Source organism: Carassius gibelio, chromosome B2 (assembly GCF_023724105.1).
Source record: "Carassius gibelio isolate Cgi1373 ecotype wild population from Czech Republic chromosome B2, carGib1.2-hapl.c, whole genome shotgun sequence".
Lineage (NCBI taxonomy): Eukaryota > Metazoa > Chordata > Actinopteri > Cypriniformes > Cyprinidae > Carassius > Carassius gibelio.
Genome location: NC_068397.1, coordinates 1991230 through 2006978, shown reverse-complemented (window position 1 = coordinate 2006978; position 15749 = coordinate 1991230). Strand labels below are relative to the sequence as shown.

Here is a 15749-nt window from a genome sequence, read left to right as displayed (position 1 = left end):
TACTTTATGTTGAATTCAGAGCTTGGAACAATATTCTTATTTGTTGTTTTTATTTATTCATTTAATAATTTTTTGATCAGTTCCTTTGACTGAATGCTTGTAACCTTCGGAGTGTTTCTGTGTTTGAGCGTACAGGAGTAAGAGGGTGAGATCGACTCCCTGTTTGGGCACGACAAGACACAAGATTCAGGCTGAAGATAAGATAAGTATGTTTCAGCCGAGGCTGCTGCAAAGGAAATGCCTATCTGATGGGATTTGCACTTCTTATTTTGAATGGAAGGAAAAGACAGCAAAGGAGGTTTACTTTGGCAGCCTTGTAAACAACAAAGAAACAAAAAAATAATAATAATAATACTTCATTTGGAACAGCGACTGCTAGCCTGTCACTGAAGGACCTTAATATCATTCAACAAATTCACTCGTTTTGTTTTCTAAAATTGGTTTGAATGCATTTGTTAGAATTTTTTTGTTACTTCATAAAGGGTAGCTTTGTGAGGTTTAACCTCTTTATGATTCCTTAAAACTGCAGATTTTCTTTCATTTGTCGATATAGATTGAAGAACAGGAAAGGAGAGAGTGATGCACAGTGGTAAAATGACAGTTTTTTGGGTGTGGAAGATCGAAATGACAGTCAGATCTTCCACTCTTGCCCCTCTTTTCCTTTCTTTCCTCTCAGTGTTGTTTGTGAAGGCTGTCTTCTTGAGTCGCGTGACCTCTGACCCTTGTCCTCCGCTCACATGTTCGCACTGAAGCCTCTTGATTGGATGATGCCAGTCTTCATGAAATGAGGTGAGGAAACTTTTGCGAAGTCTTGGCCTCGAGGCACATTGTTCCTGTGGGTTGATCAGAGCCATGCCAGCCGAATGTACAGCCAAAAAAGACAGTCAGTACTTAACTGTATAATTACACTGTAACAAGGACATCTTCAAGGGTTAGTTCACCCAAAAATGAAAATTATATCATTAATCACTCACCCTCGTGTCGTTCCAAACCCGTGAATCCTCCGTATGACCAAAAAGTATTTTCGATGCTTCTTGATGTCACATGGACTACTTTGATGATGTTTTTCTTACCTTTCTGGACATGGACAGTAGACCGTACACACAGCTTCAATGGAGGGACTGAGAGCTCTCGGACTAAATCTAAAATATCTTAAACTGTGTTCCGAAGATAAACGGAGGTTTCACGGGTTTGGAACGACATGAGGGTGAGTTATTAATGACATCATTTAGATTTTTGGCTGAATTAACCCTTTAAAATGAAGTGTAATCAATAAATAAATTGCATTTGTTACAATGTATTTTTAACCCTACACCTAAATGTGCTTAAAAACAGGCTACTAATTTAGTACATGTTAAAGTGGCATTCAAATTCATTTGACAAGCTAATTAAAACGTCTAAATAAACTTCAACAATGAGGTACAATTTTACGATAAGGTTTAATTTTGGGGCATTATTAAACTAAGAATGCATCAAATATATATTTTTAGATCAAAAGTTATTAACCAAGATTAATAAATATATTGCTCATTATTGCTTGACATTAATAGATGAATAATGTTTACCAATTAAACCTGTTAATAATACAATTGCTGCATATAAAATGTACAAGACATTAACAAAACTGAGTTTTGGGTCTGTGATTAGATTCATTATATAAAGGGTAAAAATGATATCAGATTAATCAAAGTTTTACAAAGTAACTTAGAAGTCATTGTTCTCTGTTTCAGTGTTGCATTAGCATATTGCTTTTGTAGGTCAGTGCATGCATTGAAGTGTGTTGCACTGGTAGTGCTTCAGGAAATGATATTGTGAAGCATATAAAAATAAATAAAAACAACATCAACACAAACACATTGTCAGCACTGATTCTATTCTAAGGAATTATATTCAAATATGTTTAACATGAGCATAAAATACATGGACAAGTGTTACAGATGTTGTCTCTGTGCTGATGAATATAAGGCGCATGTGTGAGCTGCAGACGCTGGAGGAGCTGTGCAATGCCAGAAGATAATCAGACAGCTCCTCTGTAGAGCACTTCTCAAGGCAAGATGTGCTGTTTATTTTTCTTGGCGGTGGAAGCGCTTTGGCAGTGTGGTGTCGAGGACCACTCCAGTCACTTTAAACGCTGCAGGTCAAGGGTCAGAGTGCTTAAAGTGTAGCAATTGTGCTCTATGACAGACTTGAAGAGGCATAATTGTACGATAGTCAACCTTCGATTGTGAAAGCGATAACCAAAATAGCAGAGAAAACAAATGGATTTTAAAACATGATGCAGATTCGCAGAATAACATGAACTTTGCTTGTCCTAACAGGCCGTGATGTATGCGACTCCCTAGTATGGATGAGCTAGTGTACTGTACTTCTAGCAGGAGCTGCATTATTCACAATGTTACTTTCACTTTGAGCTTATTAGGTTTTCAGAACGTACTACAGCCCATTTCACGTCGCACCCCCCTCCCTCCCATCCTGACATGGTCCCAAAAGTGTAAGGTCATTATTAAAATTGTGCATCAATTAAGATAAGGAAAAATGACTTTCTCTGTCTGGCCTTTGAAGTCGGTGGTTTTCCCCTACGCTGCTGTTTCAGAGCAGACGCTTGGCATTGACTTTGATCTTGTAGTCAGGAGGAGAGGTTTTTCTTTGGATGATGAAACTTACCTTCAGAAGACAAGTCCTCATGGATGGATGGATGCTGTTTTGAGAACGCTGCTTGGGTTTTCTGTTGGTGTGGGTGTCAGCATGATCCCAGCTGTATTCATGAGACGTAAACAGCTCAGTTAATCGTCTTCTGTTTCTGTCAACTAATTTTCTTCTTGACAATACGTTTTGTCACAGAATTGCTCATGGATGATTGTGCTGTTAATTTAAGAACCTAGGATTAAAGGCAAGGGGTAAGATATCTGCAAAATGATATTGTGTTGCCTCATGACACTTTCAAATTGAAACGTCCAGTAACTAAAAGAGCGTTCAGTTTTATTGTATTACATTGGTTGTTTTGCGGCAGTTTGACATTGATGATTCCAGTGGATGGTTCTAAAAGCACTTTCAGTTTAATCTGAAACTAACAACATTTATAACATTTACTGTTCGCAAAAGAAATGTCCGGTGAATGGTGCAAAAATGTTAATGCTTTAATGCATTTGAAATTAACATCACACCTACACTAAACCTAACTGGTAATGTTAACAAAAGAATATATTGGACAGAAACACATTTTGCTTCTTTTGAGCAGTTTTATTGAGTATTGTGACTCATGTCACTGGACTCTTACCTGAGCACTTGGCATTGCAAGTACAGTGCTTTACCGGGTGCGCTACTGAGCAAGTTTACAACATTAGAAAAGCCATGTATATGGAGCTTATTACGTAATGCAAACACCAAATAATATTAAAATACAAAGTATGCACTATGGTAAAAATCTTATGATGTCATAATAGTGATGTGCAAGGAACAGCAGGAAAGTAAGTAGTCATTATTCAATCTGCCCTGTTATCACAATCTGTATGAAAAGAAATAAACATTGTTGGTGTTTTACTGAAACTAGTGTCCATTTCTTCTGGAAAAGGCAGTGAAATGTGCATATCGGTATGTTTCTGAAGTTTTTCAAAAATGCAGACAGAGGCATGTTTTTCTACTGAGTCATCAGAACTGTTGGAGTGCATTAAGATAAAGTGAAGGTCCCTGCATGGGTATGCATGCAAGATAAAATGATTTGTTTAAGATTGTGTCCATGTATGTGTGTTGGTGGGTGGGTGTTTATGTATAATTGCAGAAAGGACTGAAAATGTTAAATAAATGCCTTCTATAAATTACTCTCATTTTTGCTTCTATATTTACAACATATATTAATGTAAACGTTACATGTTTAAAGCTGCATGACAGATGAATATGCACACATGCAGCCACCTACACGGTGGTGAACTAAGACATGCTCAAAATTTTCCTAAAGCTGACAAAAGTTGAAGACTAGTCTTACATTTCTGTCACAGACTAGTCTGAAATGTCTACACAGGGAATTTACAAAAGCTTTTCTAGCAAGGAAGTGCTGCTTTTAATTGTCTAGTGCAACACACACACACACACACACGGTGGATTTAATATTTTGACATGATGTCTTCCACACTCGGCCAAGAAAAAGGAAACCAAACTTAATGGTAGCATGTAAACAAGGACTCTGGCTAACCAGGTCAAATAAAGGAGCTGTTGACTGAGTCTTTCTGAAGTGTGTGTGTGTGTGTGTGTGTGTGTGTGCGTGTGTGTGTGTGTGTGTGCTCTTGATTTCTGGGGGGTTCAGAGAGCAGGAAAGAAGGATAAAGAGAAACATGGACGTTTGCCATACCTCACTAACATCAGTGAGGGACTATCATGTGTCCATTTCTGCCTTTGACCATCAGCATTGGCATTTCTGGTAGATTTTACCTTCCGTCTCACCTGTAACTTAAGCCAGTATTTTTTGCCGTGTGCATTCCCGGAGACATTATAAAAAGGACGATATGAGTGAACTCTGCCAAATGTTTCAATTGAGCAGATTTAATTTAAGCATTCCTCCAGGACCCCCACGGCCGGACTGAGTCTCTTCTCTGTGTGCACGAGCGCTTTCGGCGAGGTCGGTTCAATTTGATAAAACAGGACATATTTGGTTTGTCTGAGGTTACTGCTGGATCCATATGATGGCCATTATCTCTGGTCCTAATTCCTTATGAGTTATTTAAAACATGCATCTGTGCGTATGACATGATCAGGATGGATATTCTGACACTTGTGGCTTTTGATGAATTCACACACACACACTGTTCTCTGATTTGTCATGTACACTTAGATGTTTTTGACATCTCAAAAGGAGACACATGAGACACATCTAAGAAGCAGAAGACTTTTCTTTTTTATCTATTGTGGAAATGAACAGAATTGTCCGTGTATCCTCAATGGGAGCCGAGCGATGGATTGTGGGATTGACAGAAGAGAAAAGCAAGCTGTGAGAGCAATGCAAAGTTAAAGAATGTTGAACTTTAAGCAAATGAAAGACAAAATCTGCCCGGCAGCAGCCAGTCGCCTTAAAATGTCGGCTGCAATGTCAGTCATGAGCATTTCATTTTCAATCTGCTGGATTTAGGTCTTAAATCACATTCTTACACATGGCATAGTTTAAAAGTGCAACTTTTGAAAGTGTACTTAAATGAAGAAACAGTCACGATCTTTAAGTACACTTGGGTGGTCATTTATTTGATTGTACTTACATTTATGTTTTTATCCAAAGCAACTTACGTTGTATTCAAGGTACAGATTTGTAAGATTCAATAGAAGTGGACACTTCTTTTGGCCATTAACCCCTTAAAGTCCAGAGGAAATGAAAAATGACCTTATTTACTTTTCTATTGATTGATTTTGAAAATGTATTTTCTGTTTCAGATGATTTTTAACTTGTCATTTGGAGATACAAATGAATTCCCATTCTTTCTGAGTTTGATCGAGTGTCCTGTTTCAGTTGGAAATACATTAGTGAAGCTAAATGGGTTATGAATGTGTGTTGACTTTAACACTGACTCTCTGACTGTGTGTGTGTGTGTGTGTGTGTGTTTATGACACTCTGCTCCAGGAGGTAAATCCTGGTTTCCTGGTATTCTGGACACAGACACAGATCATAATCAGAGTGGAAACATGAACAAATCTTGAGCAGAGAAGCCCTGTACAGATATCCCTGGACACACGCGGTCAGAGGACGCCTTGCTTCTGTTTGTCACATCTGTAAGATCTGCTGCAGTCACTATCCTGTTTATTTAAAGAGAGCTTCGTTTCCAGAGATCGCTTTCATTGCCTCTCACACAGCAGCACAGATGCAGAGGCTTAACCACAGTTGTTTAAAAGAGAACTGATTTAAAACAATCTGTTTCTTTTCTGACTCTTTCTGTACCTTAAATCCCGAGGAAAGCCAGCAGTGGGTGGTAGGAGAAAATGCTATAAAAAAAAAAGTATGTAAGTAAAATGTATGTTGCTGGTACTTTGCGAGATGAGTTTAGGATGTTTATTAAACTTGTCCAACAAAACATTTCCCAGCATTTTATACAAGTATGACACAAGCGATCCACTGCCATTGTTCTGTTCTGTAAAGCTGCTTTGCAATGAGTTGTATTGTAAAAAAGAGCTATACAAATAAACTTGAATTGAATTGAGTAAAACAAACATGGTATTTCTGAGCCGTCTGCTCTCTGACTATTTTTTATTTTTAAGAAAAATGATAAATAAATAAAATAAGTGAATCTTATGCCTTGTCCTGAGACCGCTGCACCTGTATATATAATGTGTTTCAAAGCAGAAGAAGAGATCCAGGCTCAGATTTCCTGCATGTTTATACTGATCCTGCTCACAAAAACCCTTCAAGAAAACTGCTGAACATCTGCCTGGGACTGTGTATATACATCTCTGAGTGCTGATTATTATCAATCCCCGTATAATATCTTATTTATGAGCATAGGAAGAGAAACCTCGTCCTTGACAAGGACTTATTTTTAAAGACGGGCTTTATGAAATATGATCGTGTAAACAGTAAGACTTTAATGTAGCCTACTCGTTTAAATATAACAGAAAAACAACAATATAAATATGTAGTGCATATATTTCAAGTCTAATAGTGTTCTCGCTCTTTGTAACAATAGGCACGTGATAATAAAGTCAAATGACCTATAACCAACCTTAGCATGAAATAAATAAATACAAATAATAAAATAAATAATAAATACATTTATTGTTATTTTATAGAAGCAGCATTTAATAATACATAATACATGCATTTAAAACCCCTGAAGTCTGACCTTCTGATCATTTATTATATTATGGTTGTGCTGATTTTAAAAACACTTAAATGGACACAAGTATTTAGACAGAGAAAAAATGCATGCATGAGTCAAAAAGAAATCCAGTTCTGAATGGAGAGCCGTGCTAAAGGCCGGGAATTGTATTTCAGAGGAGCCTGGATATTTATATAAACCTTAACTGTTTCAAAGTGAGAAGGCTAAAACTTACAATGTGCATTTGTTTGTCGTTAGTAAAAGCTGATATACAACTATATTTATTAGTGCCATTAATTATATTTGCTTTATGCACATAGCAAATTAAAAATAAATACACGTTATAACGACGGAGCTACTTAAATAGACTTTGATCAAATGAACGGCGGGAAATTAATTTATTACATTATTAATAAGGAATTCGTTTATTCACTCATTTATTATTTTGTTTATTATTTGTTTCAAGCCGATAAGAACTTTATTAATTTGAAATTTGAAATTGAAAATTATTTATTTTTTTCGGACTGGTCTAAAACTTTCGAAAATAATAGCGATATTTAAGGCTGTCCTAAATAAAATGCATTTCGGAGTGTGAGTTTATTTCGATATCCAGATGCATCTCTACTTTTAAACTCGTGCAAATGTGTTTAATTAGGACATACTCAAAAGAGACAGTGACTTTTTGACCCGAGCTAAAAAAGCGCAGGTTCACGTGCAGGTTTCATTCATCAAGACCTCTCACAAATGATCATGTTTTCCCCTCTCTGGCTGAGGTAATTAAAATAGGAAAGGTCAGCCAAGACGTCAGGGGGGAAAATCTGATCGTAAATTTAAATTGGAGACAAAATCTTCTATGTCAAAGCAGCAGAATCGAGATATTGAGGTAAAAGCGGCTATAATTAGAGCTGCACATGGCGAGGAGGTCTGGGGCTCTGGACTCAAGGAGAGCCTGTGTGAGCGGAGTGTTTCTGTGCCAGGGTGCGTGGGTTATCCAGAGGTCGGTGGGCTCGGCCATTTCCCTTAAGTCTAAAATCACACTGCTCTCTTTATTCACGTAAAGAGCGCTTCTAAATGTGCAGGAGCCGGCGACGGGTGTGAGGGATGTGTGTGAGAGCAGCAGACTGGATGGAGATGCCAGGAACCGGCGACTTGCTTCTTAAGATTGCTCAAATTGTTGAAGCTTTCAGATGTTTTGCTCAGCGGGCTGACCAATGTCTGGAAATACGGTGTTAATTTAAGCGTGGAGTAGCCAAACAAATGTGTATACATTTTAACGTGTAGTACAAAAATAAATAAATACAAATAAATAATAATAATAAAAAGTTGCAGTTGTTTTGTAATTAAATTAAGCGAAACCCTGTTGCCTGTTTGATTCTGTAAGCTGAAGTGATAGGTTCGCGTCCCGGGATCTCTTCTGCAGATCTTCATCCGCGGGAAGCCATTTATTCAGCTCAAAGAGAAGAACCCTGGGTCTCGAAGCACGCTAAAAAGGAGGCAACGGGGTGGGATATTTTTTCAGGACAAGTCTTTGAGCCTTTAACTGGCAGTTTGACTGTCAGACAGAGCCCGAGTCTATGTGGACTCCTAATTGAAAACAGATGCGCTTTGAGGTTGGGCTCTGAGCAGCAATGTGAGTCTGAGACTCTGCTCTTTTCCACTCAGCCTCAGCTCTCAGTCAAGCATACAGGTGCACGGTGTGTGTGTGTGTGTGTGTGTGTGTGTGTGTGTGTGTGTGTGTGTGTGTGTGTGTTCTGTCCTCACTCACTCGACTCTCTACCGACACACACTGATCCTGGATCTGGGTTTGGGTTGAGCGCGTGACCTGGGCCATGCAAATGAACTGCGTGTTTGTGGATGAGTGTTTACTGTTGATCCAGTCGGTTAGGTTACATTAGAATCCAAGTTGCATTAGACTAATAAACACCGAATAATTACAATTAAACCATTGTATTAAACAATTTGACGTTACACTGTGTTTCAATAGCCTTGTAATATATATACATATATATATATATATATATATGTGTGTGTGTGTGTGTGTGTGTGTGTGTGTGTGTGTGAAACCTAAGAATATCAGGCAGGAAAAATACCCGTTTCATTCATTCATACAAAACTGTATATAAGTGGCTGCATTTTCTAAATAAATTTAAAGGACAAAACAGAATTAATTAAAGGTGAAAAAAATAATTAAAGATGTTTATATATGCATGTATGTATTAAAGGGCGTAACATGTTCACAACACCCGAATTACCGTTTCGTGTCCGCAGTGATATTTGTTCATTTGTTCATCTCTGTCTGCTCATCCTCAAACAATAAGTTACTCATCTGATTGGGAGATCCTTTCTTTGCTTTTCAAGGTTGTTAAAAAACAAAAATACTGAAATATGAACACGTGTTATTGTATAATAACATATATGTAACACGTATATCATTCTCGTTCATATTGATGGATAAAGGTAGCTATGAATTCTGCTCTTAAATAATGCAGATAGCTTTATTGAAAATTCATATCACCTCTTAAATTGTTCCTTTATTTGTCTTTATTGTTATGCCTTTTCCTCTGTGTCTTTGATGAATCGCATTGCCATGAGCGGATCGTCTCAGCAGACCAAAAGCGTCAGCAACTTATCACGAGCTTGACACTGAAACGGATATATACGTAAACACAGCGTAATATTCTTCATCTGTGCAATAACGAACCTAGACGCAAAAATAAATATAGCTCCGTAGGTAAACAGTTTAATAGATCGGTTTACTAGAGTTGATCTGAGGGCGTGATTCTGCTAGAGAGAGAGAGAGAGAAAAGATACTTGCTTTTCCTGACTAACACATGATCATTAAATGATATCAAATGAGCATTTTCATTATTTAATAATTGTAATAATTTTAAACGTATTACAACTATGTATGGTTATACTTCGGCTAGAAATTGAAACGTGTTATTTAAGCTATGCTGCAAGTACAGTTTGTTTTCTTACGCAAAATATATTTTCATTTGCATCTGTTTGATGTTTTTCAGTGATCCACACAGTACAGCTGCTGGGGCATTTAGAGAGAGATCTGGTCCAGTGCATCGATCTACGCTTCATATCAGCCAAAAAAAAATAAAAAAAAATAAATAAATCTGTCAAGTGAAATTGTCATAAAATGTTCTTTCTCGTCGATATGTTTTTCCCTATAACATTAACCGGAAATTAAAATTGGGATGTTTTGACCTCAAAGGAATGCTGCAGTTGTCACTTTTTGATGTCTGATTCAAACCCATGTGGGAAGCTGTAGGGGTGCGCGCGCAGGAATGTAGCGGAACCATTTGAAGCTGGAGAGCTGAAAACATGTTGCATTAAAAAATAATGTTGATATGCAAATAGGCTACATCTAAATGTCCGGCACCTAAATATCTGGACAAAGGATAACATTTAAGTAAAATGTTTACAGAGATCGTCAGGATTGGGTGGCATTTTATTAATAAACATTTTTAAAGTGTGCTTTAGAACGGAAAATGTATTAAAGAGAAACATTTTTCATACATTTTTGCAAATATTCTTTCGGAATTTAAAGCCGCTTTCGTGTTGCTAAAAGTATCTCTCGGCTATGCTTTGATAATATTTAGAAATTAATTTAATTTCTAATTATTAATTATTTAATTAATTAATATTTAATATTTAAAAAATGTAGATAGCCTACATTTTCTGTTTGGTGGTAAATTGTGAAAACACGATGAATAGTATTTAATTTAATTGTTAGAATGTTAAAATTAAAACTCATTAGGCCTTTTGCTATGTAACATGTAGGTTATTAATCTCGGGTAAAACAGCTATGTTTCGTTCCTAAACCAGGAATCAGGATCTCTCTCAGTCCTGGAGCTCGACTGAAGTCTGTCCGAGGACTGCATGCTCGCGAGAGAGCAGGAGATCACGCAGATTTAAGAGGACACTGTTCTCCTGCGGGGTTGTTGATGGTGCTCCATCGACCCCCGTCCCCTTCTGCTTTTTCCGTCTCGTGAAAAATGATTCCTGCGCACTGATTGAATTTTATTCCTTCCTGACCTGGCCCGTTCTGCGAGGACGCCATCAATCTTGGGCTTAACGCGACGTTTGTTTATTACTCGGGAAAGGCTCTAATGACTTTTATGAGCATGATTACAACTTTTTTTAAACTTTTTTTTTTTTTTTTTTTTTTTTTGTGGGGAGAGAATGCGCTGTGAAGGCCAAAATTCATTGTGACCAGACTCATGCGCTGCACAAATTAATTGTAAGCTGTAATTAAATTTGTACGTGTCATGTTTCATATATGCACAATTGCTGATACTGAGACCTGTTATTCTTATTCTTATTATGAATAATAAAAAGAACAATAATCAGCCTATGCCAGGAAATTATTAATGCCGGCGCCAACAAATGCTCCAAAATTGGTTATTAATATGCATGTTCATAACTTCATATTACGCCTATGAACGTTCTGAAAAGTTAGTGTGGGTACTCTCTGAAAGTCCAATTTTAAACAAACGGAATATGGGCCCAGTTACCGTCCCGAGTGAAGAGGCGAGCCCGGGACGTGTTGTTGAAGCACTGGTTAATTGAGCGATTAATGAACCTCTGTAATCACCAAGCGCTCTGAGATCATCACATGTGAGGAGATGACAACACGTGTGCTCTTACCCTCGAGCTCTGCTGGCCTAGAACTGAGCCGCAGAATAAAATAAATGCATACAAAATTTTATATTGTCTGTATTAATACTAATACTAATAATAAATATACACAAACTTAAACATTTAAAACACGTTTAAGTATCAGCGAGCTTTTATACACTGAAAAACTGAGGGAACCTCAGTTAACTGGTTTCATTAAAGTCTAAAATATATATATTATTTAATATCTCTGAATTAACCCAAATACATTCATTTATACCACTACCAATAAAACCATAAAATGTAATTTGTTCAATCGGATAGAAATAGCTCGTTAAGATAAAAATCGCAGGTATAATCACGTTTTATTGTTGCATATTCTTCACATTTTACGTAATTCTTTGGAAAATGCAATCATTTAAAAGCTTCGAAATGTTCGTGGCATCACATTTCAATAAAATGAAGAAAAATAAAAGAAAATACTACTCGCTTATTCCCAAACAGCATTTCTGAATAAATGAAATTAATCCAGAACTGCTTTTAAACACACGGGCTTTTAGTGACACGTTTCTTTAACCTGACCGAATAAACGTCAGAAGATTTAACCTCATAATCTGCATCTTTTCGCTCTTGGTATTTATCTATTCATTTATTTTTGAATTACAGTGCACAGGAGTGTGTTTTCTGCATAGGCCTTTTCTGAGGACGCGCCTCTCATGAAGCCCAAATGCTTTGCCTTCTAGAAGTCCTGCTGAATCCTCTGGTGGTGATTGGAGTATCTTTGGCATGTCTGGTATGATATTAACCAAGCTATGCGCTAGTAAACACGTGCACACTGAACACACTCGCTGAATTACAATGACCAAACTCTGTTCCCAAACGCCTCGGGTCACGATGGTGACAGACTGTCCAGGGACTGTCCAGGTCCGCGTGTGGAGTTGCGTAAGAACACATTATAACAAAACACGTCGTCACCTCACAGTAATTCAAATATAAAGTGCATGACAATTGTAGATTCGTCTACTACTACTACTGCTGTTGCTGTGTTAAAGCATAAAATATTCAGAGATGTATTTTATCTAAACCTTCGAAATGATTTTAGTAGTGTAACCTACACTCGTGAGTTTGATTCAGTCACATTAAATAATATTTTGACTTAAACTAAGATGAATTGGATGCAACCACACTAACCACTTTTTTTTCTTTTTTCTTTTTACTTTTTATTTTCTTAATAATTAGAATTGTAATAAGAACAATACGATTATATGTGTAAATTCCGCCTTAGTGAATTCTCGACAATTACATTTTTATTTTAATTGAATCACGTGATGTTTTCATATTTTATATTCAATGTATTTATTTAGCATATACAAAATAAGTGTAAAATTTAGCTAAATTTAGAGTAATGTTAAAAATTACTAAAACGAAGACATAAATAGCATTTAATTAATAGCATTAAAAAATATATGAATGCATAAGGGCTCCATAAAATGCTGCAATTGTAGGATGATTAGAAGTGCGTTTGGATCAAGACACTGCCACAACAGAGCCGAATCATCTCGGCACGCTTATTTAGATGATTTATGAAGGTTACTGGCACTTTCTAAAGTTATTGTGCTCTAAATGCATTATTACTCTATATTAGCACACATTGTTTTCTGACATGGCTTTAAGAAATCAGGCGTAGCCTACTTTTAACTCAAATAGCATGGCAATTTATTAAACAAACAATGCAGTTCCTTCAGAATACTTTTTCAACAAAAGGAGATAATTTGAAAGAATATGGCGTTATACATGTTCCGTTCCTTGTTATAGTGGAACACTTGGACAATGAATGCAGTTCAATTTAGAAACACTTTTAGGTGTTTGGTCCATAATATCCGGCTACACTTTAGAAATAAATTACTATATGCAATTTACACGTAATAACAAGTCCATAAACGTCTGACGCGCGTCAGCACAGCCCAGCATATAGCTCACAAAAACCAAGAAGACTTACGTGTTATTCGAAGTAACACTGTCCTTAACAAACCAAGATCTAGTTCGGTTTCTGTTCAGTCCAGCACGGGGTAGAGTCGGTCAAAATATCTATCAGCGTCTCTCGGTATCGAGAATAGAGGACATCATCAACAACAAAACGAAGAAGGAGAACAAAAATAGGCTATTACTTGTTTGGTCAAAACTTGCTGCAGTCGTACACAAAAGCCCCTGGCGTGCGGTATATGGGCTGACTCGGGGGAAACGACATCTGACAGCTGTTATTCCCGTTCACCGGTGAATTATTCAGACCGATTCTCTGCGACTCGAACATCTCCCGGACCGAATGGAAGTTCTGCTGCTGCGCGGGGTACGTGGCGCCCAGATGACCGATGTCTCCGGCCTGGTTTAGGTACCATGACGCGAGGCGCCCTTGGTGCGCGTGGTGGCCCTCCTGAGGATTCCCGTGGCTTAAAGACGACGTGGTGGTCGTGATCGAGTAATCGGGCAGAGTTTCGTCCACGGTGGTAGTGGCGGCCAAGTGGCCCGAGCGATCCCCGCCCGCGTACAAGCTCATGGCCTGCATGTTGCAGTGATAGGTGGCGTTGGAGGTAGTCGAGATAGAGTTCTGGCTGCAGGGCGAGCTGTACACGGACGTCTGATTGGGCGAATAGTTCAGGGACAACGTGGGGGTGATACCTGTCCGTGAGGGCGCCACGAGAGACGGGGTGAGGTCGCCGGAGCTCTGAGGCGAGCCGCGGAGGGAGGTCATGATGTTATCCACGCTGAAGCCCTGCGCCGGGGCCTGGCCCTGGTGGTGATGCTGCTGTTCCCCGGCGCTGTCCAGGCTGAGAGAGCGGGTGGACGGGATGCTGTGCGGGCTACCGCTCGATATACTGCTGCTGTCGGGGCTCTCGATCTTAGGAACGGTTCTTAGCGAGGGCGAAACGGCCTGCGGAGGCGTGGATGTGCCGTTCTCGGTTTTAATGTCCCGAATGCGCACGGGCTGCGAGCCCGGCACCGACTGCTCCTGGTCACGGTTCGTCTGACTCTGTTGATTCTGCTGCTGGCGGGAAGGCGCTTCCTTGACGTTTCTGTCTTCTTTATCCTTCAAGGCGTCTTTCTTTTTAAAACGCCGTCGTCGGCGCAAAAAGCTGCCGTTCTCAAACATATTATAGGAGTCCGGGTCCAGGGTCCAGTAGCTGCCTTTACCGGGTTTTTTGTCATCGCGGGGCACTTTGACAAAGCACTCGTTCAGGGACAGATTGTGTCTGATACTGTTCTGCCAGCCCTGCTTGTTGTCCCTGTAAAAGGGGAAGCGCTCCATTATGAACTGATAAATACCGTTTAGGGTCACCTTCTTGTCCGGGGAGTTCTGGATGGCCATGGTGATGAGCGCGATGTAACTGTACGGCGGCTTCACCATGTCCTTGGGCTGCGGCTGTGGTGTGTACGGTCCGTACGCCCTCGCCATGCTGGCAGGGTACTGCTCATGGGCCGCGTGAGAGTACATGCTCATGGGGGCTGGCATCCCGGTGTACCCCCCTCCGGCGGCGGCCCGGTAATAACTTTGGTCGCTGCTGATGTACGGCACGACTCCCAGAGAGTTGGGACTGGAGACGGAATAGCGCGCCTGCATGACTTCTCTCCAAACGGCGCAGGCGAACAACAGAAGTCAAGAAGTCTGAAGCAATCCACAAACCCGCTTGAAACGCGCCTCCTCTGAAACCGGGAACGCAGTCCAGCCGAGAGTCCAGGTTATGCCACAATATTTACAAATTGTGATTAGTGGATCGGTCTCGCGTACTGACCACCTATGTCTGTCGGAGCGCGCATTGGAAAACTTCTGAACGCTAAGGATCGGTCACTACATAATACTTTTGCGCACTTCCAATTCTTTTCCCCTTTTGCTGCCAGTAAGACTCCTCCCAATAACATCTAAGCTGTCCAATGGGAGGTCGGGCTGTGAAAGCGAGCGGCCACACACAAGGTTGAAGAAAACGAGAGGTGTTGGGACGTCCCAGCCCACCCTAGCCAAACACACACTTCTCCAGACCTTAAAGAACCATATACTCTCCGCAAACTAGCCAGCGCGGATACACACCAGATTTATAACACTTTAGTGATTATCATACAATATATATATGTAGTGTGGAGTTTATTTGTAAAAACTGTTAACTCAGTTTTTTTTTTTTTTAAATAATGTTTTTATTTTTATTTTTTTATTAGGTTATTATGTTTTTAGTGTGTTAGTCAGCTGCATTTTCATTTTTTTTGTGCATTATTATTTTTATTTATTTTTTACCTAATCAATATAACACAACTGAAGTTTGATTGAGATTAATTGGAATG

At 39.1% G+C, this 15749-nt stretch overlaps 1 protein-coding gene across 1 annotated transcript; it reads right to left on the bottom strand.

Moving 5' to 3' along the window:
• Positions 1-12705: 12705 nt before the first annotated feature.
• On the bottom strand, positions 12706-15286 carry foxc1a (forkhead box C1a). Its single transcript, XM_052548110.1, has one exon. The coding sequence runs from the start codon at positions 15034-15036 to the stop codon at positions 13597-13599; it is 1440 nt and encodes a 479-aa protein (XP_052404070.1). The 5' UTR covers positions 15037-15286; the 3' UTR covers positions 12706-13596.
• Between the last annotated feature and the right edge of the window lie 463 nt (positions 15287-15749).

What these genes read in the sequence shown, in the direction of transcription:
- foxc1a (XM_052548110.1), bottom strand. Translation starts at nt 15,036, where the DNA reads ATGCAGGCGCGCTATTCCGTCTCCAGTCCCAACTCTCTGGGAGTCGTG.